The 26291-nt window shown below is 38.3% G+C and overlaps 1 protein-coding gene across 1 annotated transcript in view; it reads left to right on the top strand.

Annotated features, from left to right (window-relative positions):
* The window catches only part of THSD7B (thrombospondin type 1 domain containing 7B), a 384726-nt gene that overhangs the window by 323710 nt on the left and 34725 nt on the right, over window positions 1-26291 (top strand). Inside the window, exon 12 of the mRNA XM_049615274.1 lies at window positions 22096-22290. Coding sequence (XP_049471231.1) covers window positions 22096-22290 — 195 coding nt within the window. The remainder of the gene's footprint in view (window positions 1-22095; window positions 22291-26291) is intronic.

Genomic DNA, 26291 nt, shown 5'->3' with positions numbered 1-26291 from the left:
TGTTACATTTTTTTAAGCTTATGTAATCAATACTAAATCAATACTAAAAATTAACTTGCCAAATAAAAACACACTGAAGTCTGCGACATTTTTTAATGAAACAGTGTCCTCAGAGACATTATTTCAACATGTGAAACATGGACCAGAATGCAGAAAATGTGCACTTGTGGCTGACCCTGCTGGGCATGAGACTGAACATTTTTGAGCCTCAGTTTCCCCTTGTATGAAATGGAATAATTCCCTGCCCTACCTATCACTATTTGCCTTTTTCAGATCTTTGAAAGATTTGCACAAAAGGCATAATAATGCCTAGTGTTTCTCCAATTTTTCTTTTACTGGCAGTAAATCAATAAGATATTTTGAAGAGAAGAAATATTAGGCGATAGATAGCATATAGGATGTGACTGAAAGGAAAACTTTTGGGGATTTTAGTTACAATAACCCTTTAATATTTAATACTTGAATAATATTTAATGTTTCCTATAAATGTAATTACATTTAATTACAAAATGTAATTAAATTAAAATACAGGCATTTTAATAGATTTATTCACTCTTCTAATACAATATTAAAGTATAGAATTTCCATAACTATTTTTCCTTTTTCTGTTATTTCCTTTGCTGTCATCAATTATTATATTTCTCTACCAAAACCCTTTAAATTCAATTTGAAGTGAATTATTAACGGAAGTAGTTCGAGGAAAATGTGAAATTTTTGTTTTGCCTCTTTACTTCCAGAGTAATGATATTTTACCTTCAAAGTTACTATGCACTTTTTTAGAATTAATCCATCTGGGAAAAATAGATAAAATGAAAAATAGATGATTATTTTTTCTTTTCACTTGATATTTCCCCCTTGTACTCATGCTTCAAGTAGCCACACTATTTGTGAGTCTCACATCCTGGTGCTGTAGTTAACTAGCATAACTAATACATAGTTAAATAAGCTTTAGACAGGTTACATGGTAGAAAACTAGATAAGGTATCAAGAGATCTGGATTCTAAACCTATTTTTCATTTTAATTACTTGCTTCAGCTTGGGCAAGTCACCTGACATCTCTGAAATTTAGTTTCCTCATGTATACAAGGAGAGAGTCAATAGAAATCAGAGACACAGGCATGAAGCAAGTTCCAAAAATGTGTTATTATGGCATGAGGGATGCCATTGACACTAATGACTCTTCTATAAAATTATAGTCATCACCCCTAAAGTGTTTTTTAATTCTATGAATACCTACAAAACAAGTCTGCAGTCTAATTCAAAAGGCCACCAGTTTTTAACCCTTGGAATGAGTTATCTCTGTGTGCCTTTCCAGTTTTAAAATGCTATAATATTTATAATTTACAGTAGTTTGGACTACCATAACCAAACATCATGGACTGGTTGACTTGAACAAGAGAAATTGATTTTCTCACAGTTTTGGAGGCTGGAAATCCAAGATTATTGTTCCAGCAGAGTAAAATTCTGGCTTGCAGATGGCCTCCTTATTGCTAGCTCCTTACATGGTTTTTCCTAGGTGTGTGTGGTGGAGAGAGAGATATTTCTGTCTTGTGCTCCCTCTCTAAGGCTACTAGTCCCATCATGGGCACCACCCTTATGACTTTATCTAATCCTAATTGTCCCCCAAAGTTCCATCTCCAAACACCATAGCATTAGGGGTAAGGGCTTTAACATATGAATTTTGGGGAACACTAATATTCAGTCCATAACATAACTCATTTGGTGAACGTCCCTGAATATGTTGTAGAGGGTGGGCTATGTAGTCCAAGGCCCTAAAGGACTCAAAGCCATTTTTCTTTGAAGAGGAATGGTTGAGGTAGAATAAAACATGTCTTACTTATACTCGAAGATTAGGGGCAGAATGTGAGCTCACTATTTTCTGTCTCTGTTAATGAAAAAAAAAAAAAAAGAAAGAAAGAAAGAAAAAAGAAAAGGAATTGCCTTCCAAAATTAAAGAAGGATGGATTTAGGATATGTTAAAGAAAAGAAAAAAATCTATAATTAACCCAAATCTCTAGATTAAAAAGAAGTTACAGAATTTATACTAAAATATCTTACCAAAAAGCTAAGCTGATTTTCTCTCTCTTTTTTTTTTTTCTCTTAAAAAAATTGTCTATCTCGGGTGCCTGGGTGGCTCAGTCAGTTAAGCATCTGACTTTGGCTCAGGTCATGATCTCACGGTTCATGGGTTGGAGCCCCATGTCAGGTTCTGTGCTGACAGCTCAGAGCCTGGAGCCTGCTTCACATTCTATGCCTCTCTGTCTCTCTGCTCTCCCCCATTCATTCTCTCTCTCTCTCTCTCTCTCTCTCTGAAAAGTAAATAAATATTGGGGCCCTGGGTGGCTCAGTCGGTTAAGCATTCAACTTTGGCTCAGGTCATGATCTCACAATTCTTGAGTTCAAGCCCAACAGCTCAGAGCCTGAAACCTGCTCTGGATTCTGTGTCTCCCTGTCTCTCTGCCAGTCCCCTGCTCATGCACTGTCTCTCTCTCCAAAATAAATAAACATAAAAAAATTAAAAATAAATAAATAAACATTTAAAAAATTTTAAAAAAGCATAGATCAGTAATTTAGACATTTATATAACCTTTTGGTTTTTCTCCTTAGCCATATGAAAATTATGTCATCAATAACAAAGGTATTTAGCTAAGTTAATCCTGGATTCTTCAGCTAGCTTACACTGAATTGTTTGTTAAAGGGTAACATAACAACTCAGTTGGTTTCAATACAAATCCATTTTGTCAATGATGTAATATTCAAATGCCTGGGTTCCTCTCCAGACATGTTTTTTATTGTGATAATGCAGATTATCAGTATTGAAGATTATAGAGCCAAGAGCACATCACTGTTAAAAAGAAAAATAGGTGCCATCTAAGTTTCCACTATTTGGAAAGTATTATTAAAAAGAAACTAAATTTTCTTATTAACTCCTTAGGAAGAAGATTGTGTGTTGAGTTTTAGCTTTATCTGCTTCATTAATTCCCAATTCCCACCTAACTAGAAGATGTATTCATTATATTTGCTACTCGTATTGGGAACCCTGACCACAAAAAGACTGCTATCCCATAATTTTCAGAATTCTCAATCATATTTAAGTAAAGTAGTCTTAGAACTCTGCTTGGAATTTTTCAAACCAGTCTTATTTTGATATATATTTGCTAAATCTTCTCGGTTTCTTTAATAATGGTTCATTTTTTTTTTCCCAAGTAAACAGACTACTGACAGATTGGAATGTTAGCAGTACCTCAGTGTGTTAAAGCCAAGTCTTTTAAGAATATTTTACCATTTTCCCAGCTAGGCCCCCTGCTTTGCTTGGATCTGATTTGAGCTCATCGACTATCCCTTCCTGGTTGTTGTTGTTGTTTTGAAACAACCTCAGACACTTGCCTTCCTTTTCCCCACAAGTTATCACAATTTGGGAGGAAGCAGATCTCTCATAGTCAGTAATGAGTCTGTCTTGGCTGAGAATAAAACTGGGTTATTTGGGCTTGGGTTTGTTCATTGTTGTTGATAGTCTCTGACATTCATTTCTGGAATTATTTGCTTTAGCAAGCAGCAGCTTAGAGGAGTAGAGATGCCTTCACCACCAAAATTCATGTCTACTGCTTTGGAGTTGCATTGGACTATTTCTTTGTGACATGTGAGATCTAAGGGATATGTAAATTAAAGCTACTCTTCTAGAAATAAGAATATGGAAATAAAACCTGAGATTATGTGATCTCTAAATCAGTGGTCTTTGAGAGTTGAATGTCCTAAAAGGGGCAGAATAGTTCTAAATAAGGAAAGTGAACTGAGAACTTCTAAATAACCAGCTGCCTTAGCTTTTCCACTCAGCTAAGGAATAATTTCTTTCTTTTGTACTCCCTGGTGTTCCTGTAGTTCATCTCTCATTATGAGCTAATAACCACTTCATTTCATTTTTGTCATTTTGACTTCTGTTATCAACACTTTTCTCAGGGTCCAGTCCTAGTTTTTCCTTCTGGAGGTAAAAAATAAATTACATCAGGAATGCCTGGGTGACTCAGTCAGTTAAGCATCTGACTTGGGCTCGGTCATACTCTCACAGTCCACGGGTCCAAGCCCCTCATTGGGCTCTGTGCTAATAGCTCAGAGCCTGGAGCCTGGTTCGAGTTCTGTGTTTCCCTTTCTCTCTGCCCCTCCCCTACTGCTGTCTCTCTCTCTCTCTCTCTCTCTCTCTCTCAAATGATAAACATTAAAAAAAATAAACAAAAACAACAAAAAACAATTTCTTTTTTTTAAAAATAAGAGTAAATTAAATCAGTCTAATCAACCTCCATGCCAACCAGCCACTTAACATGTCAAAAGCCAAGAACTAGGTTTCCTGTGTGTATTTCGATTATTGTCACAAAATAGAAGAAAAAAACATGCCACCTTCCGTTGTTGTTGTTGTTGTTGTTTTGTTGTTGTTTGGAGAAAGATAAAGATGTAAGTAGAGTATCTAGAGTAATGAAATATGAAATTAAACTCCATTTTAGTTTGTTGGCAAAAGAAGACAAATTGGAAAGGCTTTGCCTATAAAGAATGTATTTATGAAGCATAATCTACTATATTATGTATTTGACTTAATATACTATTTTATATACCTGGGAATATTTTAAATATGTTAGTCTGTTTTACTCCTTCATTCCCTGTAAGTTCTATCAAATGTAAAGATTTTCAATTTGAAGGATCAAATAGTTCTTCAACAGAAATAAAAAACTTAAATAATTCTACAAGGTTTTCTCCTTGCCTCCATTTGCCTCAACTACTGTCAACTATTTTAGCTGATTATGTTGTTTTAAATTCATGTCTCTAACTATGTTTGGTTTCTGGCATCTTATATTTTCAGCTTTAAGCATTAACCATTGTCTTCCCAGTATGATTAATAGGGACTTAGCTCTCTTGTATTATCCTGCCCTCGCTATGCTGATACACTTCCTATTTTCTCCATATGATTAGCATGTAGTTTTATGAGATCAATGTATTCAGTGTTTATATTAGTATGGTTATATAAGTATTTTTTAAAGTCTTACTGTGTGTAAGTTCACTATGATAATCATATATTTCTTGAAACATTTTATTATCCATAGAGTTCCTAATTCAGTTTTTTCCTTCCCTTTGTTTTTCATCTTGAAAGATGTAAAGGATACATAAATTAAAGCTACTCTTCTGGAAATGGAGAAATAAAAACACAGAAATAAAACCTGAGATTGTGTCATCTCTAAATCAGTGATCTTTAAGGTTTGAATGTCCTAAAAGAGGCACAATAGTTGTTGTTGTTGTTGTTTTAATTTATTTTTGAAAGAGACAGAGTGTGAGTGGGGGAGGGGCAGACAGCAATCGAGACACAGTCAGGGGCAGGCTCCAGGCTCTGAGCTGTCAGCACAGAGCCTGATGTGGGGCTTGAACCCACTAACTGTGAGATCATGACCTGAGCTAAAGTCGGACACTTAACCGACTGAGCAACCCAGGCACCCCCACAATAGTTCTAAATAAGGAAAGTGAACTGAGAACTTCTAAGTAACCAGTTACCTTTGCCTTCCACACAGCTCAGGAATTGAAAAACTCCCAAACTCTCCACTGATTGAGTAAATATTTTCTCAAGATAATCAGATCATATTTCAGACAAACTTTAATGGATTTTTCTGGCCTATTCAATCAATTTTTTTCATTCAACCCCATTTCTAGAGATTCTGTGTTGCAAGCCAGTTCACTTTTGGCTTTTTGTAGTTTCTACCTTCAAATTTAACATTTCCCTAAATTCATTCAATCCTTTGCCTCTTGTCCACTGATTTATGGCTTCCAAAATCATGACACCATTTTGTTTCTTCTTATTCTCTTAATGTGCTAGGGACTCACAAAGTTTACTGAAGTTTTACAAGGAAGTAGAAGTATAATCATGTTTCCTCTCTGCCATCTTTACCTGGAAGTCTAACTAATTTATATGTGTTATATAAAATGCCTTCCTGAGGCACCTGGGTGGCTCAGTTGGTTAAGCGTCCCAACTTTGGCTCAGGTCATAATCTCATGGTTCATGAGTTCAAGCCCTGTGGCAGGCTTTGTGCTGACAGCTCAGAGCCTAGAGACTGCTTTGGATTCTGTGTCTCCCTCTCTCTCCTCCCCACCCCCTCTCAAAAATAAATAAACATTAAAAACAAGTCTTATAAAAAAAATAAAATTCCTTCCTGAGTGAAGTATGGATTTATTTTTATCATAATTGTAGAATTTTAGCAATGGTGTGCTAGTGTGCTATATGTATTTAACAACACATCATCAAATGAAATAAAAACAGTTACACATAAACGCTTGCTTTAGGACCAGCTATCTATGCTAATCTTGCAAGTTCTTGATAAAAGCCTGGATTACAATACATTTGAGAATGTTCTGTCCTGCCTGTACCTATAATGTTGTCATGTAATATTAGAGCTGGAAGGCAGATCAACCGGGTCCATCTCCATCATTATGCATATAAATACACTTGATTTTTAATGAGCCGAACCCAGAGTGGGTCATGCGTCTCTCACAGGAAAAGCCAGAGTCAGACTCAGTCTCCTGACTGACCCTGCTCCATCTTCAGATTGTGTTTGGGTCCTGGTCATTGGTGTAGAATTGTGGCTAAAACACAAGTTCCACTTGGGCGCTATGAAGACTTGAAGGAAATGTGTGAAACAATGCATTATCAGAAGAAGTTTTGGTTATAGGCACCAATTAGCCGTGGTAATTTGAATTGTGCAGATGCCAGTACTAGCTCAAAGTAGTTAAATGTATGAACTGGATATTATTAGTCACATGAAGGTTTATTATTTCCTAGTGCTTAAAGGCAAAAATAGATCAAGTTCCTATCTTATAACCGGTAAGACACTAGAAGGCAGCTTTACTCTTAACTCAGCCAACTTTAGCAGGTAAAAAAAAAAAAAAATGCACATAAGAAATCAGAGGTCACTTGATTTGGGGGTATATATCACTTCAAACAAATTCAATTTCACATAAAAGCATGCATTGTTTACTTTGAAAAATGAATCTTTGAGGTTAAATACCATTATTCTGGATGGAAAACCTTTTGATAGCACGCTCTTCTGTTGCATTAAAGTAGATTCATTTCCTTCATATTTACTGCATACACCTTTTCAGGAATCCATCTACATATTGAATGAAGTGAGTTGTTCTTCATTAAAACGTCTTGTGAGAGAAGCTAAGTTGTATGACTAGTGAATATATATAGTGCATAAGAACTACAATATGATCCCTGAATCCACCATTACTCAGACTTTTATTATAGGATTTTATTAAGTTTGAGACTCTGGAACTGAATTAAAGTGTAACAAATTTGTTTTTCATAAAGGATGCGGCAAATGCATGGTCTCCAGAGGGACCGAAGACAAAATGGGGATTGAATAAACATAATTTCAGCAGCATCCTGGCAGAGTGTACAGAGGAGGAGACCCAACAAAATGAAAATAAATGTCTTTTCCACATGGCATCAGCTTTGTATATAACAGACAATTGATTATAATGGTGGTGATTACGATCCCATGTAAAGCATTAGTATTCATAGTGATCTACAAAGAGTAAATCATTTGTAGAAAAAGAAAATTTCCTTTGAACATGTTTTAAGTAGATCCACAAGACAATGTGGGATACTTTGGCAAGGGGTGGGGGGAATACATGTGGATATTGTGCTGATTTATTGTTTCTCTGTAGCAGCGAGATAATTAATACCCTGGGTCTTTGCAGTTGTTTTTCAATAGAGAACACAAAATTACTTCTTAATTTGGAGTTTCACATCTCATTTGTTACTTAGTTACTGTTACTAGAATGATTATGTGATGCAAAGTTTAGCGTCCTGACAAATGATACAGCACTCATTATCAAGATAGCTTATTTCATGGCAGATACGTGTAGTTAAAGTTTCCGTTTTATATAGGCGTTTAAGAATCTTAGCTTTTGCACTCCAAGAGGAAGGTTTTTTTTTTTTTTTTTGGGGGGGGGGGGTTTATTCTGTACTTGGTGCAGTGATTCTCTGTGCCCAAGTCTTCCCTGTGCCTTTATATGAAGTGCAGCGGGTAACTGAATCACCATCCATCTGTCAAGCCCAGAGCAACTGTTAAAAAAATACCCAGCCCATTTTTTCTCCTGATTTGGAAGTTGGTTGCACAACAGCTGTTTGCAGAGTTACAGGTGAAACTTATGTAAATACTGCCATATTCCTTTAAAAATGGAATAAATCACCTTCTACATGCAGTGTATGAATTAGCATATTTATTCTTTCAAAGCTTCCAAATATACATTCCCCTTGTATGTGTACATAAAATAGGGGCTGGAGGAGTATAAAGCTTCTAGCATATTGCATAGTTATAGGCAATATTCTGTAGAATGAAGTGTTTATGAATTTTTTTCTAAATATATAAAAGAAACGTCAAGAAACTCATATGATTTGAATTGAGGACTTCATTCGGCATAAGACACAGAATTTAAATGTGGGAGATATTTCTGAAGGAATCTAATCTGAACGCTTTTTAGTGGCAGTGAGAAAAATGACTTGGAAATACGAGAAAGCATCTCATCATTAGCTTACACCTCTAATGAGGCAATGATGGAGAAAGAAGGAGAGAAAAATAATTTATAAGAAGATTTCTATTTCTTACCCTGACAGTTTTTAAAACATGGTAAGAATTTAGCTCTAACCACCATGAAATGCTTTTGTATTCTAAATATATTTACATACAGGTGGTTTGTAGATATTCTATATTTTGTCGATTCCCCACACACATTAGAAGTTGAGTATTCTGTGTAGATTATAAGCCCTCTTAGGGCAGAAATTCTGTCTTATATTACTGTAATGTCTCACAGTTCAACTGATCATATTCTCTCAATAACATTCTATAGAATTCTAATTTGGTAAGTATGGCACCACAGAAAGTCTAGGCAATTGTAGTTTGCTTTTTGTTTTACTTAATGGAGGAAAAAATTTTAAAAAATGAAACTTTGCAGGTCAGAAAACATATGAAAAGAACTGTATTTTTAAAAATTTTTTATGTTTATTTTTGAGAAGGAGAGAGAGTGTGAGTAGGGGAGGGACAGAGAGAGAAGGAGACACAGAATCTGAAACAGGCTCCAGGCTCTGAACTGTCAGCACAGAGCTCAATGCAGGGCTCAAACCCATCAACCATGAGATCATGACCTGAGCTGAAGTTGGATGCTTAACCAACTGAGCTACCCAGGCACCCTGCAAAGAACTGTATTAATGATAAAATCCTAATTCATTACTCATGGGAACATCTTTGTTTATAAAAGTTAATGTAAATGGTTTTGAGCCTAACTTCTGGGAGAATAATTTCTTTGGTAGCTGGTAAATGCTTATGATTCCCAGGATTTCTAGAAATGCAGCATCTGCCTGACATGATTTTGTGACATGACTTTTGAGCTTTTTCTTAAGAATTATATTTATAATTTATATTTGTTCAAGATTCAGAATATTTACATTATAATTTTTTACAGCAGCTTTGAGATACAATTTACTCTCCAATGTATGTGTATAGGTTGGTAGTTTTTAGTATATTCACAGAGTTGTGCAACCATCATGATAATCTAATTCCAGAAGATTTTCATCACCCCCAAAAGAAACACTATCCCATTAGCAGTCATTCCCCATTGAATTATTTTTAATGGAAGAAAGTCAAGTGAGATAAATGGAACTACTCTAAGGTGTTACAAAATCAGGGAGAGAATCTCTGACGTGTAACAAGGTTGGATGCAGTGATGGCTCCTTCATATTCGCTGTCATGACCTAGAGTGATTGCTGTCAGTGTCTTGCGGAGTGTGATGATTTATATGCATTTATAATGGTTTTCTTCAATACAGGTTTTAATATCTCTGTAGGAGGAAGGACTCACAGAGGCATTCTAAATGGAAAGAGTGGCTGAGAACTTTGGAAGCTGTTTGCATAGCATGTCCTCCCTTTCTGTTGAGAGTGTATGTTTTTTTTTCGGTCTAGTTTAGGGAAGGAAGTAGCTGGAGATTAAAAGACTTGTCTGGCAGCTTTGTTAACAAATGAGCTACTCTTTGTAGCTGTTTATTTTGGGTGGTTTCACTGTGACTGATTGGAAATCATTGGAGAACTAAAGATATTCCAAGATCACTTGTATTCATACAAATGGGCTCTATGGTATCCTAGAGAGACAATTTTATGCTTTTCCTTCTTGGATTTAGGATTTCCACTGGTTACTTCTCCACTCTAGTGTAGGAGTATATGCTCACTCTACTTACCTGGAACCCCCTGATTTCTTGATTTTGCCAAGTGGTCAACACGAAACTCCTGTGCTCCCACTTCTACCACACATTCCCACGGGCCCACACCTGAGGTAAACTGACCCCCAATCCTAGCATTCCCTTCGGGAATTTGCCACAGTCATCGGCAGCCAGAGTTTAAGATCTCACTGCTTTCTCCTCTGTGGCCCTCATGTGTATTAGCCATTTTTAAATATAATTGATGCATTGTTTGTAATTTTACTTTGTTCTCTTTTTTTCCATAAATGTGTACTTTTGTCAGTTTTAGTCAGTTAGGGGGGAAAAAGTCCCTTAAGTCAAGAGCCCTAACCGTGTGCATTTCTTTGGTTAGCTGTGAACACAGAGAGCTCCAGGGCTTAACAGAGGCCCTGGAATAAAGTAAATGGGCATTTTTTAACTGCCCATTTTCTGATCTTGTATTAGAACCTAAATAAAGTGCTTCAAGGTTACCTAGGGACTAAGTATACATTATGAGCTCACTAAGTATTTCTTATTTATTTAAAAATGCTTTTTCTCTGAGAAGGCAACAATAATTGGGGAGTATGTTTCCAACATGCAAAATGAGTTGTATCTTTCCATAAGCAAGTTTATAATTGGGCTCCTGCAGCCACACAGCTTCGCATATGGTACTTATGAGTCAATTAAAGCACCCTAACAAGCAATTATGGGTTTATTGTTTAATTCAATTTCCACAATTCATGCTGTTCCACTCAAAAGTTGCATATATGTCAGTCAGCATGTAATCATAAGCACACACTTTATTCAAACTCTAGTTTTGAAGAATGAGACCTTCAAATACTGTGCTCCCACATGCTGTGCTCTGCACAGGGAGAGAGAAAATACAAGGGAAAAACGAATGCATTTGGGGCATGGCAAGAACTGGCTTTTACTTCCAAATTGACTCATTTGGATATAGGCAAGTGAACATAAATTCTCCACTAACTTTTGATTGTCACAGAAATGCCATTGCTAGGATAGCCACTGAGTGAATTTAGAGTATGTGGAATGGTTGGTTGGTTCAACTCAGGTGATTTAAATCCAAAGGGGAAGGGCCTGGGTTTGATCCTTGTGTGGAAGAATTGGCTTGGTCATGTCAGGGTAACCCCGATATCTGTGCCTAGGAAATGCCAATGTTAACTGGCCACCTTTCCTGTTCTTCCTCATACTACCAGGGCTCCTGGCCCTCCCCCACACCAGGGCTGGCCATGTTGGGAGAGGATCAGAGCAGTCTGTGTCCACTGCAGCCGGAGTAACAGCATAGACAAGATGGGAAGACTATTTCGTACAGCATACAAGTGACAGTATTGATGTGCTTCCTAACCCTGGCTAGCTCTTGGCTCTTGAGCATGGAATGGGATGTGGGAGTGGCTCAGGGCTGCCCTCATGCTGGACACTTCAGAGCATGTCCTCTTAGTAGAGACAACAAGACATGCTTGCTGTGAAAGAGAGCATACAGTGGGTCTTCTTTTTTGAGATATGGAAGTTTCTATTACCTCTAGCTATTCTCACTCCCTTCTCAATTTGAGTATTTCTCTGAAGAGATTTTCCTTCACTCATTCATGAAGCCAACAATTGAAGCATAAAAATTGGATGGGGGGAAGTGGCTTTGCATTTTGCCTGGCTCAGACTGACCCAGGTGCTGGTATTCGGCAGAATACTGTGCTTGTATTTAATATAGATGTACATTCTTTTTTTTTTTTTTTTTTTACATAGTCTCCACACCCAATATGGGGACCGAAGTTGTTCATGACCCTGAGATCAAGAGGCACATGATCTACCAACTGAGCCAGCCACCGCTAGATTCTTAATTATGCTTGATCTTGAATAAGAAAGAAGTCCACTTGCCTGTTTTCTCTAAGGATACCCCAAGCAGTGTATGGGAAGAGTAATTCTAAAGGTAGCCTGACTCTCAAAGTAAATAAATATTAAAAAGGTCGGGGTTGGGGGGAGGCACCTGGGTGGCTCAGTAGGTTAAGTATCTGATTCTTGATTTTGGCTCAGGTCATGACTTTATGGTTCATGAGGCTGAGCCCTGCATCAGGCTCTGCCCTGACAGTGTGGAGCCTGCTTGGGAACTCTCTGTCTCCTTTGTTGTCTGCCCATCTCATGCAGATGAACTCTCTCTCTCTCTCTCTCTCTCTCTCTCTCTCTGTGTGTGTGTGTGTGTGTGTGTGTGTGTGTCTGTCTCTCAAAATAAATAAGTAAACATTTAAAAAAATAATAAATGTTGCCTGGATGACTAAGGAAAGCCATGCCAGATAATTGCAAAAGAAATAAAAAAGAATTAAAACAAAATAGTTGTGAGAACATGGAATGGGAAAATCGTGGTAAGTCTGTCAAATCTGTGTTCCTTATTAGTGGGAACACATGAGGTAGGCCTGGTTCTTATTCTAACGAATGAGGCAATACCTCAGAGCTAGGAAGAAACACCTCTCCTCTATGTTGGAGGCTGAATAATAGTCCCCCAAAGTGGCAAGGTCTAATCTCTGGAAGCTGTGAAGGTCTTATGAGGCAAAAGGGATTTTGCAGATGTGATCAAGTTAAGAATCCTCAGGTGGGGATTATCCCAGGTTAATCCAGGAGGGTTAATCCCCAGGAGGATCCAATGTAATCATGGCTGCCTTTATAAGGTAGCGGGAGGACTCAACAACGTGATGAGGAGACAGAGGGATGGGGTTGGGGAGATGTGCTGCTGATACTCTGTGGGCCTGGCAGTGAAGGATGTAGGTGGCCTCTAGACGTCTCAAAGGGTGAGATACTTGATTCTCTCTCGCCTCCAGAAAGAACCAGTCCCCATGGCTTCTTGATTTTAGCTTCCAGAAAATGATGCCGAACTTCTGACTCCCAGAATTTGTAAGGAAACAAATTTTGTTCTTTTTGTGGCTAAATTTGTGGTAATCTGTTACAGTGGCAACAGGAAAACAATCCCCTGGAAATAAATTAGCATTTAAAAAAATGGGGCATTTCTGAAACTAAAGGAAAGTGTTGGGCTTCCCAACAGAGTGCTTCTGTGCCCCTGCCTCTTACTCCACAGTGGCTTCAAAGAATCCATCTCTGTCTTTAGTGGCACCTAAATGTGTGTCAGTCACTTGTTGGGAGACCTGTGCATACACAAGCCAGACCCAGGCTCACGAGTCCTGGGCCTCCCCACCTAGTGGTGAAACGTGTGTATGGCAGGCTTCGTATTTTTTAGGTGCTTCTTAATTTATACACTTAATCGAATTAGATTTCTCTCTGCAGCCTGTCTGTCATTAAGGCTTTAGGAAAAAGGACAGGGTAAAGGCCACCTCAGATGGCATATGGATGCAAATGCAGGAGAAATGTCTGTCAGACAAGAAGAATAAAAGTTTTTCTCTTGCTGACAGAGTGGGTCCTGGGGAAGAAACACTAAGAAACTGGGGAAAGGGGAAGTGGAGCTGAATGAATGTCCGTGCTGGTTTCTCTGACTCGGGGCTGATGTTGTCAGGGTAGCGGGCTTGGCTAATGAAAGGGAAGGAAGCTGAAGAGTTTGTGCTCCATGTTCTGTTTGGAACTCTGGGAAGAGGTGACCTACAGGGGCCCCACTCCATAAGGAGGGCCTTAGTGGCTCCCCAGATGTTCTCAGAGTTTCTTCTGCTGTGGAGTCTCCAGAAGTTCCTGCCTGCCCCAGGGAGGGTGAGGTGGCTGCTGGTGCTGTCTGGCAGGCATTACAGAAGAATCTGCTCTGGGTCCCCCAGGGCACCGATCACATGGCCCCAGCAGGTACCAGGACAGGCTAGGCCTCCTCAGCTAGAGGAATATTGTCCCTGAACAGGCTGAGAGGGAATCACCATGAGGTTTTGGGCTTGAGAAGAGACTCCAGCAGTGAATGACACCAATGTCAGCAGTCATCAAGTGGGCAAGGGCCACTGCAGGTGTTCGCAGAGTCCCAGAGAGCTTCTGAAGGATCTTCTTGGCAATCCAAGACCCTTGCTGGGTGCCATACCCCTATGTCAAAAGGGGAAGTGGCTGAAAGAGGGAGACTGAAAAGAATCTACCTGAAAAGAATTAATATAAATAGGAAGGACACTAATTAAAAGAGCCCAAACTCAGATAGCTTTAATTGGGAGTTTGTACTTTTCCTGATTACCTACCAAGAAGGGAGCTTTTAAGGACAATTACATCAGTCTGTATCAAAATAATTGGAAGGGAATGCAGTTTTGCCCTTAGACTCAGCAAGAGGTGGTCTCCTCTAACTCCTGTGTGTTTGAGGGCTCTTCTCTCGCCTTCTTCCAGCTTCCTTCCCACTCATGCATAAGGAGCACCCCCCAAGCCAGCTTCCCTACCCACCCCCTATCTAAACTCTGTCTAGTCCTTAGAACCCTAGAATTTCCTGCCCATATGGCCCTAAGCAAGCTTCAAGGACAAAAGAGGCCTCTTGTGAGTCTGACCTGAGGAAAGCTGTGTCTAGCTATGTGTGTACTCTAGACCTGAGGGTGGGTCACAGGCAGCTGACTTGTGAATGGAGTTTTGCAGGACTGACAACAGTCCCATTCCCAAGTGCAAGAAGGTTGCTCCTGGGGTAGAATTCAACTGGGAATGAGAAGGGAAGAAAGGGGGCTAGGGTGTGGGACTGGGTGCAGGCACATTCCAGACTGAAACTTGAAGTCCTCTCAGAATTTTTATTGTAACCTAGCTAAGTCCTTATGAAAGCAAATACGTTAAGGTAGCAGAATAGAATGAATCGATGACACATTTGTTAATGTTAATTTTTAATTCCTTAGACTTGTGGTTTATGACATCTTCTTATATTTTCACACCAGACCCCATACATGCTATGGGCAGCCTGGCATAATGTCATTAGGTTGGTAACTTCCCAGATACAGACCTTGTAATTCTATGCATGATGGGTCTTCTCAAAGATAGGGACGTAGAGTCCTGGGAGTGTGCTTAGCAAGGAAAGGAAGCCAGCCCACCATAGTGCTGGCTCTCGGCACAGGCCTGTGGTATGTCAAGCCCCTGGCCTGGCCCAAGTTGTTTTTACTGGATATATCTTACTCCGCTTACCTGTGTCAGTCCTTCCAGAAAGCTGCTCTGCCCAGTGCCAGAGGCCCCAGGGCTATGCTTTTGCAGGGCCCTGAGGGTAGTGACCTTTTATTTCTACATTTCTTCCATCTGTGTACCCCCAGCCACAGTGCAGGGCCTGACATAGAGAACATGCTGGTTGTGCTGATCAGCTGTTGTCCATCCTTTTTGCTCCATGACCTGCATATAAATAGAGCTTTGCACTCGAAGCTGCTCAGGGTTGCAGGACAGCAAATCATAGAGCCCCTCTGTTTTTCTAGCATGTCATTCCCGTTTCCTGGAAATCATGGCCTCTTGAAAGAAACTCTTCTTAAGCTTTCTTGTCAACTGTTACAATTGGACTCTAGTCCAGAGCAGTGTGGATCAAGTAATGTGGTTGTCCTTGGTGAAGGTGAGGAGTGTAAATTGACAGGAAGTAGCAATCTCCATCACATAGTCTTCCCAGGCAGGACATCATCCTTTTTTACAAGGACAGCAACCCCTGCCCTCCTCATAACATAATTGAGAAGAACACCATTTTATCACAGCATGTCTGAATATCTGAATCTAGAGGTGACAGGGGGCAGAAAGCCTAACTGTTTAGTAATAGTTAATAATCTGTTTAGTAATAGTTAATAATAGTAATAGTAATAGTCAAATCTGATGATTTGAGTCCTCATGGAAGCCTGAGAAGGCTGCCTAAACCTCCCACATTGAACAGCAGGTAGTTCTTTAAAAATAAACTCAGACACACTGAGAATTCATAGAGGACCTTGCTTTGTTTCTTCTGCTGAATAATCAGATAAATTTACATTTTGAGTCAGGGCATTCCTTTTCATGCTGCTAAAATCAAAAAGAGTGAGGTAACAGGGGAAAGCTATTAGTAACTCTGGTCTTCTTTTTGTGATTTTTATTTATTTTTTTCTTCCAAGTCTCAGCTTGTCTCATAATTATGAGAAAGGTGAAGAAACTGAACTCTGTTGTATGTGTTTTAGCTACTGTGAATGGAAAAATACAACCTTGGGTTTTACAAAGGTTTCTGGTGAGTTCCAGGTCACCCCTGCCCTACCCATTTACCAGGTGACTGTTGTATGAGAGCGCTTGTCTGAGTGGCTCAGCTCAAACACCTGCTTCTCCATTATTCCTTAAGAATACTCAGCTTTCCCAGACAGCTAGTCTGACAACTTTCTGTCCAAAGCTTAAGGTAGCTACATTTCCAACAGTGCCTAGTAACGAGATTGTTCTGCAGCTATTGGAGCTAATTTTACCCAAGAGTACAATTTTCCTCCAGCAAAGACAACAATATTCCAAGTTTAATAAAGGATTATCATTGAACATTGAATTGCCATCCCTTAAACAATTCAGTTCAGGTAGAAATGCATGACAGGAAGAGTCTGTAGTAAATGTCTCTCGCTTTCCTCATAGACTTTGCCTACTAGTATAGTACAGTACTTTAACTACTTAAAAACACCAAAAGGGAAATATTTGCTCTAGATTGTGGCCTGCAAGTGATTTACTATGATCCAAAGGACCCAGGACTCAGAGTTAAACTAAATAGCAGATGTCTGACAGATAAATTCTCCCTAATGGCTTATTTTCAGCCTGCCTATTGTGCATCCTTTCTATTTAGGACTAAAGTACCTACTTTTCCTTTCTATATCAAGTTTCCTCACTGGTTATCTCCATTAGGGAGACTACAACATTGTACTGTGGACTCTTGTCACTGCCAATATTGTAGCCTCCCAGAGGCCAGATTATTTTTATGTACATGTATGTGTAAACACAATGCTTTCATAATTGTTTATAGTTACTTATTGTGACTGGATGGATGGTTGGATGAGTGAATGGACCAAGTTCAGTAAGATAAACAGGGAACAAAATGTCAGTAATAAAGATCCAGGTGTATAAGCAAAGTCTGATGTTAAGACCACTGTATAAGTAGAGAAAATGACTTTAAGATGTAGTCCTGATTTTAGGGGATGAACACTTTTTTTCTGGCCTTATCTCCTCCCTTGATCAGAAATGAAGCGTTCATGGTTCTAATGGTCAGAAAAGTTTGATAAATGCCCCTAAATTTTAGATGTTAAAAATTCAGCTTTAGCATACAGTGGCATGGCACGTGTCTATGCTGGATAGGACCACCTCGGTGAGTGAGGTAAAAAGTTGCTAATGTGGGCAGCACTCTTCTGTGCAAATGTTCACTGTCCTCTCATGAAATTCTTAAGAGTTAAGGATTTTGATCTTAGTGCTTCTGGAAGGAATTCCCAACAGGCCTTGGATTTGTTTCTTTCTTTGCAGTTCTGCTCTCCTCTGGTAGCTTAGACTCCTTTTTGTAAACCGTAAACCGAACACACAGAGCATGACTTGGAAGTATAACAGACAATATCCTTGGGAGAGCCATGCAATCTTGGGAAGAGGCTACTGACCTCAAGAGTATAATTCAAAGGAGACTCCAGTTACACTTCTTAGGAGTCCAGACTAATTGGTGGGATTTGGAGAATTTTTCCTGAACCAAGACAAGTGATGGTAGATTCTTCTTTCCTGATGCTTGTTAGGTTTTTATTTCCAGTAGACTTCATTATAAAATTAGGTCAGTCTCCAGTCGAATGTGCCAAGTGCTCTAGTACTGTGCTAAGTACCTCATCTGCATCAATTTATTTTATGGTGTAGGCGTTCTCCTTCTCATTGTATGGGTGAGTTAACTGAGTCTTCAGAGAGTTGACATAACTTGCCCAAGGTAACAAACAACAGCAACACAAGAGTCACTCTTAGTTCTGTTGACACCAGGGTGTATAATTTTATCAGTACACTTTGCTACGTCAGTAGTATTTGTTTTTTTTTAATTTATTTTTGTAACGTTTTTTATTTTATTTTTGAGAGAGACCGAGACCGAGTACGAGCTGGGGAGGGGCACAGAGAGAGGGAGACACAGAATCTGAAGCAGGCTCCAGGCTCTGAGCTGTCCGCACAGAGCCCAATACAGGGCTCGAACCCACAAACCGTGAGATCATGACCTAGGCTGAAGTCAGCCGCTTAACCGACTGAGCCACCCAGGCACGCCCTCAGTAGTATTTCTTAAAAGAATTTCTCTGACGTGATTAATCTACATACCTTTAATGACTAAGAACTATAGTGTAGATTTAAAGTAATTAATACATTTAAAAAATAGCTTCTCCTTAGGAGTTGGCCTAATGGAAGGAGGCTCTAAATTGGATTGTTCCAGTAGCTACTAGTGACCCTCATTTACTCTAAATATCTTTTTTTGTTTCCTGGTTTTCCAGTCCTTCAGACTTGGTGCTTGATATTTCTTCAGTAATTTCCTACCCTCTAGTAAAGTATATAGTTCAGTATCCAGCCATCCAATAAATGTTTATTGAATGATTAATCTTCTACTAGAACATTCCCAAGAAGGAAATACTGATTTATGGTTTTGTGTCTAGTGATTTTTTTTTTTAGAATCTTGAGCTTGGAGAAATCTGAAAACAATAATGCCTGACTGTATGCTGATGATTGTATGATCTGTAGTGTGTCAGTTGCCACTCATCTTTGGGTCAAGAGACCATCAGTAATAACACACAGCAGGGATCTTGAGATTAATGTGGGTGTCGTCCAACTTCATGCTACAACTGTGGATGCTTTCTTTGGCCCGTAGAACTCCCTAAAGTCTCTATTAGATGACTCGAATATGCCTATTTGTATAGGAGCAATGGAACTGATTTGTTCTACCTAACCTAATTAAAATGTAGTGAATATGTTTATGGCATATTTGACATACTGTTTGACTAATGGGGATTTGAAGTTTAGTGCCAGAATCCTGTGAGATTCAATCATGGTTTTCTCTTTCGTCCCTCAGATTTTTAGAATGACCAAGGAAGAAATGAGGCCATGGAGAATGATAGTGTGTGCATGTATACCTGTGAGAACTATCAGCCTGCTTGACATAAAATAAATTAAAAATTGCTCTAATTTTTTAAAAAACTTAAAATTAAAAAAATAAATACAAAGGGATTATAATTGATAGCATTTATTGAACCCTTAGTGTACAAGGGATACTGTTTTAAGATTTCTCACAACTCTTTGTTATAGGTATCTTATCATTTTAAAGATAGAGAGTCTAAGCACAAAGACTAAATAACTCAGTTCAAGATGTTTGGAATTGGAATTTGCATTCATACCATTTGACAAGAATGTCTATGAATTATATCCTATGCCATAGTTATTATTAATTTTTAATGCTTTTTCATTAATGTAAAATAGGTCAATATAGACATTCATAAGTCTAGTATTTGCTAATGTAATTTGCAGAATTTCAAAATTGAATGTTTATCATAGTTGTCAAGTTATAAACTTACGTGAAGAATTATCTTAAAAAAACTTTATCGAAAAAAATACCTCATTTGTATATACATAGGAGTTCAGGTTTCAAATATCAATGCTTTTACCAAGTATTTAAATTTCCCCTTGATGTTGATCAGTACATTGTTATCTTAAGGGAAACATATACCTTGGCAAGATAAAAGTCACCTAAATTGACTGCAGATTAGTTATCTAAACATGCAATTCCAGTAACATTTGCCTGCACCCTCCCTAAGATAAAGTATGTTGGTGTATTCATCATTAATGACTATAATAGTCCCAACAGGCCAAACACAGGGATGTTGGCTTTTTGTGCAGTGGATTTTGTTCCTAGGATGCAAATAAAAATCAAAACAAATTATTCAAAATCCTTGAATAACCCCACCTGCCACAGAGCAGATGCACAAATGGGGAAGTGTGTGTGCACCCATTATCATCTTAGCTAATTTCTTGGTCCTAAAGCATACACTGGGTTTGGCTTTCAGTTAAAACACACACACACACACACACACACACACACACACACACACACACATTGAATTGTTGTCTGTGCTCAGAATAATGAAAGGAATTCAGAATATAAGAATGGGCAATTAAATGGAGCCCCTATGTACACTTAGCCTGCCTTACAGAAGTTTCTATATAAAGTATTCTTAACAATATTGATCCTAAGCTGTAGTAGGTTTTTTGCTTGTAACTTGGTGGATTTTAGAGTCATAATAAAGATGACCCTAAACTATGATTTCTTTAGGATGATGAATTCAGCAAATATCCAATAACATGCACCATATTTACAGGCACGATGCCAAATGTAGGTTGTCAGTGGAAAGGCTGCATCAGAACCACCTGGGACACTTAAAGGCAAAAATATTCCTAGAATTTTTTTTTTTCCCCAGAGATATTGATGCAGTAGGTTTGAAGGCATGCCATAGAATCTGTGTCTTCTCATAAACCTCCATGACTAGGAATTCATTTAGAAGAGTAGTTTTCACCTAGGGCAACATTTGGCAATGTCTGGAACTTGGAGTTTTCACAACCAGGAGGATGTGTGTGCTGCTGGCATCTAGTAGGTAGAGGCCAGGGATGCTGCTAAATATCTTACAGTGCACAAGAAACACAGGTCTGCACAACAAAGTATCCATCCCATAATGTCAATAGTTCCAGGGTTGCAAAACACGGGTCTAGAGAATATAGACACAACCCTAGAGGGTCCATAATTAGGGTGAATAAAAGATGCACAAAAATATCCTTTATACTTAAATAAATGTCACTAGCTCAAAGAATCAAATACAGAATTGAGGTAAAGTATTTATGAAATTTTGCTTAAGATTATTGGTTATTTTATGGTATGACTAGAAGCATTCTCATTGAAAAATGCTGTGAATGAGACAAAACTGCCATTGATAGGGTATCTGTAATGCGAATTATCTGGATAGATTATGCCTATACTTGAGAAAAAAGTATTGAAAATTTTTCATTGATCCTAAAATGTTAATAAGGAAAGGTTTACTAAGAAACAACATTTTTTTTTTACTATTTTTTAATGTTCGTTTATTTTTGAGAGAACGAGTGTGACCAGGGGAGGTACAAAGAGAGGGACAGAGGATCTGAAGCAGGCCCCGTACTGAAAACAGAGGGCCCAATGTGGAACTCAAACTCCTGACCTGAGCCGAAGTTAGACACTTAATTGACTGAGCCACCCACATGCCGCAACACATTTAAAAAAAATTTAATGTTTTTATTTATTTTGAGGACAGAGAGAGACAAAGCATGAGCAGGGGAGGGGCAGAGAGAGAGAGAGAGAGAGAGAGAGAGAGAGACAGAATCCAAAGCAGGCTCCAGGCTCTGAGCTGTATGTCAGCCCAGAGCCCAATGTGGGGCTAGGATTCACAGACTGTGAGATCATGACCTGAGCCGAAGTTGGATCTTAACCGACTGAGCCACCCAGGTGCCCCATTTTTTTTTTAAATACTGGTTGTGAAGTGAAAATAGGACCACTCTTACAAGTGCCATTTAAACAAGTAAAGTAAATTAAATCTAGGAAGAATTCACATGATGTTAATGGTTTTGTCCTTTTTTTGTCCTCTATTACTCTTACATATTCTTTTAGTTTTAGATCATCCCTCGAGACCAGATACAAGCTCATGTACAATAAATTACAGAAAGTTATTTTGGTTGCTGTCAATGTAACCAAATTGGATTAATGAAACCAATTAAATCCTCAAATACCTCCACTGGCAAGGGTAAACCTTTAATTTCCAGAGAGAAATAGGGTTAGCTATGTTAAACACACATAGTCACAGTGATAACCAAATTTGCAAACACTGGGGGGATTCTGCTATTTTGTCGAAGAACCAGCAGCAGACTGATTGAATCAAAATAATACAAACAAATCCATGTGTTGTCGTTTTGTTTTGTTTTCTTGTAAAGCGGTCTCCTGCATCTCTGATGATAACCAGTCGGCAGAAATGATGGAATGCCTCAAGCAGACAAACGGCATGCCTCCCTTTGTGCAAGAATGCACGGTCCCGTGTCGAGATGACTGCACCTTCACGGTTTGGTCCAAGTTTACACCCTGTTCCACAGATTGTGAAACAATCCGAAGTCGACGGCGACAGCTCACAGGTAGGGTATGGGACAGCTCATAGTTAGGGCGTACCTTTCATTTCTTAGCTTCAGACAATGGATGTGTTTCTGAACCTGCCACAGAAGGTGGAAGCTCCAGAAGGACTAGAAATGGTATCAGGTCTCTCCCTTTCCCAGCCAATTACTGACTTGATGTATCTTCTGTGCCTATGCCTGCCACATAATATCTACTCATTTTTTGTGAAATGATATGGACCATTCTATAGCTATTAAGTTCCTCTCTATAGGACTTTATAATGTTTACAGTCTTAAATGGCAATATAGCCACGAGCTAGCTTGGAATAGTTAATGACAAAGATTCTGGTATTTTGTCATATCAGAATCTCAGCAAAGTTGATAGCAGTGACTGATGTGTAAAACCCGTCAAAGGCAGATCTAACCTGTATCATTCTCTTTTTGCCATTACCTTACAAGCAATTTGACATTTTAAAATGTTAGTAGTGCAAGATAAGTCAAATTACATATATAGGTTCTGCTTTTGTGGTATATTATTTTGGTTCTGTTTGCATCCGTGCAATTTAATGGAAATTAAAGTAATTAATAGTTTAATCAAAGTGCTGGAGCTATTTTTGCCTGTAATATACAAATAATTGATGCAGTATAGCATATTGTACTACTACTCTAGATAAATACCCCAGAATTTCTTGTAGTTGTATTTGCATATCCAGAAAAACTTAATTTAGGTAATGAAGACCCAGAGGAAAAATGCCAAAATAATCACTGGGATAATAAAATTGGTGTTGACATTGAAGAATTAAGCACCGAAGACCATTTGTTCTTATAAGCAATTTAAGGGCTAATTCTCTTGGTTTCAAATTCCCTTTGTTTGAATGCATTGCTTACAAGATTGTTTTAAATTTAACTCACTCTAATGGATTTACTTAATCGATGAGAGCCTTTAACAGGGTTTTTGCACACAACCCGGGAGCCCATTCATAAGTGTAGGTGAAATGTATAATCAAATAGAAACAGTCAAGTATGCTGCACTTTGTGCTTTTTTCCTCAAAATTCTGTGCATATATAACTTTATGTGGCATTGCTTGTGTTTCTAAAATGAAAAAAATCTTACAGGGAATATAATGCAGTGGAATGTGTGTGACAGGAATAATTTCAAGTTCAGGTGTAACAGTTTTGAAGGAAAGTATGTTTTTAATTAGTGGCCAGTTTTTGTCTTTTTCTTTTTTCCTGAGGGTTTACTGATGGTATTTTATACCTGAAAATTGAAAAAGGGAATATCAAAAATCCCAAGATATTTATTAAACTCGTGAATTTTGTTACAAATTGTCAAAGCTGACAAATTTAAAATAAACTTTTTTTGTAAATATTGGAAAAGCCATTGTATGCTTTTCTGCAAACTCTGTCCTAAGAATTAATCCTACCAAAAAACTTAAATTTTTTTGAGTTATTATTAATTATGCTTTTTGCTTGCTAATTGACATTTGTGTGTCTTCATGTCTTGGAAATAACTGGTCAGTTCTATGAAACACCTACGTTGTAGGGGAAAAAAAAATCAACAATCATGTATTAGGTGTGTGGGAGGCAGTAGTGAATTGAAATTTGTCACTTCTTAAGACTTATTTTCATTGTTGTGGTATTTGCTTGCATTTTGGTTTCTCATGTAATTTGGTGGTAAACTTAAGTAATCTCTAACATCAGTGGTAGTAAAAGGCATGGGCTTAGACTATAGAACAATGGGACTCTCTCTAACACAAACACATGGGAAGCACACAGTAATACTAGCCACTGCATGGAATAATGGGCCATCTAGGGTGGTGTTCTTGTTTTCCATTTTTTTTTTTTTCCATTTTTAACAATAGGCCTTAATTCAATATCTGAATGTCCTGGGTGTTGTACCTAAACGGGATCATCCTAGGTTTTAGATTGAATGGTATTTATAGTAGTTGTTTATACAGTGCTGAAAATAATCCATTGAGTAGATTTGTTCAGGTTATTAATATATAAAATAACTTGATAAATAACATTTAATATATTCTTATAGTTTTATGTCTTGGGGGAACAGGCACAAATTTCCCTCTGACTTAAGTGAGGAAAAATATCTTTATAGTTGTATTAGCGGTAGACTTTTTTGTTATCTTGGGTTTTTTTTTTTTTTTGGTGTTTTTTTATTTGTTTTTAAGTACTAACTAGTTCTGAATCCACAAGTTAATGCTAGTTGTTGACTATACTGTAATCAAAGTAAAGGACCAGTGATAATTTGTTTCTTATTTTGAGAACCATTTCTGTATGAGTTTACTCCAATCTTTCTTGAAACAGTGGTGCCACATAATTAAGGATATCCCAAATACAGACATGGCATATATTAGTACAGAATGCTTGTTCTGCCAGCAACTTTTGGTTGCCTTGTAGATTAGTATCTTTCTTCCTATTCTGTCTTGCTCTCACTTTCTCCTTTTGTCTTCACTTTCTCCCCCACTCTACCACTTCTTAAATCTTACTTTCTTAATCAACAGTTTACTTACGTGTGCTAGGCCTTAGGAATACTACTGGGGAATAGATAGGCATCCTACTTTAAGAGCTTCCACTGTAATGGAAGATAGAGAATTTATTACAGTTACAACCCAGTGTACCACTTGTGACAATAGCTGTGATATTAGTGCTACATTAGTTTCTTAATGCTTCTGTAACAAATTACCACAAATTTAGTGGCTTAAAAAGAACACAGATTTATTCTGAGTTGTATAGCTCTAAAATAAACGTGTGTGTCACCAGACTGAAAACAAAATGTTGGTGGATCTTCATGCCTTTCTGGATGCTCTGGGGAAATTCCTTTCCTTTTTCTAGCTTCTAGAGGCTGTCCACATTCCTTGGCTCATGACTCTTCTATCTTGAAATTCAGTAACATTGTGTCTCTCTGACCATTCTGCCTCTGGTTTAGGAAAGATTCTCTGCCCTGCGATTAGGTTGGACCCACACAAATTAATCCAGAATAATCTCATCCCAAGGTCAATAATCTTAGTCACATCTACACAGTGCATTTTGCCATCTAAGGTAGCACAATTATAAGAAATAGGATGTGAGCATTCTTGGAAAGGCATAGCTTGTGGTAGGCAGAATAAAAGTACAGAAGAATACCTTTTCCAGGGGTAACTAATACTTTACCCCTGCCACGGAGGAAGTACAAGCAGGCATTAATTAGACTATGGAGAGAGGTTGGAACTGAGGAAAATTTCTGGTGTAAGAAATGCAAAGGCCAGAAACCAAGGAGTCATTTCCAGGAACTGAAAGATGCTTGTTTTGTCTAGCTTGTAACATGCCCCAGGCAGAGTGGCATCACACAGGCAGGAGGCAGGTGCTAATGGTATCAGATACTTAAGGGCCTTGATGACCATGGCAAGGAGCCTAGAACCATGGTAAGTCACTGAAGACTTTTAAGTAGATGAATGATATGATCAGACTTACATCTTTGTGAGGTGGTTCTAACTGCAGAGTGGGGAGAAGATGAAAAGGAAAATAAGGTATAAAATATTAGAAGAAGCTGTTGTGATTTAAGCTGGATATTTGGAGATGGGCTAAATATTGGTGGTATTGGTCAGAATGGAAACAATGGACTGATTGAAGAGATACTTAGTCATTTGATATGATCTTTTTCATTAATCAGATACAGGTAGTCGGGTAGAGCAACAGAATTCAAGTCTGACATTTTACATTTTGACTTGGTCATGTTGGTATACTTGGTAAATGAAGATGGAGAAAGGAAGGCCCTGGTGTGAAGAGCTTGAGGATGGGTTTTGCCAGGTTGAGTTTGGCCTTTAAAGTTCCAGTCTGTGGCTCAGAAGCTTGAGCAAGAAATCTAGAATGGAGATAATAAGGAATTTAAGAGCTGTAGATGATTTAAACTCTTTCTGTGGGTGGGGAGCCTGGGTGGCTCAGTGGGTCTGTGGTGACAACTCAGAGCCTGGAGCCTAGGATACTCTCTCCCCTCCCTCTCCCCTCCCTCTCCCCTCCCTCTCCCCTCCCTC

Source organism: Panthera uncia (genome assembly GCF_023721935.1).
Source record: "Panthera uncia isolate 11264 chromosome C1 unlocalized genomic scaffold, Puncia_PCG_1.0 HiC_scaffold_3, whole genome shotgun sequence".
Classification (NCBI taxonomy): Eukaryota; Metazoa; Chordata; class Mammalia; order Carnivora; family Felidae; genus Panthera; species Panthera uncia.
This window is presented reverse-complemented; position numbering and strand designations above follow the sequence as displayed.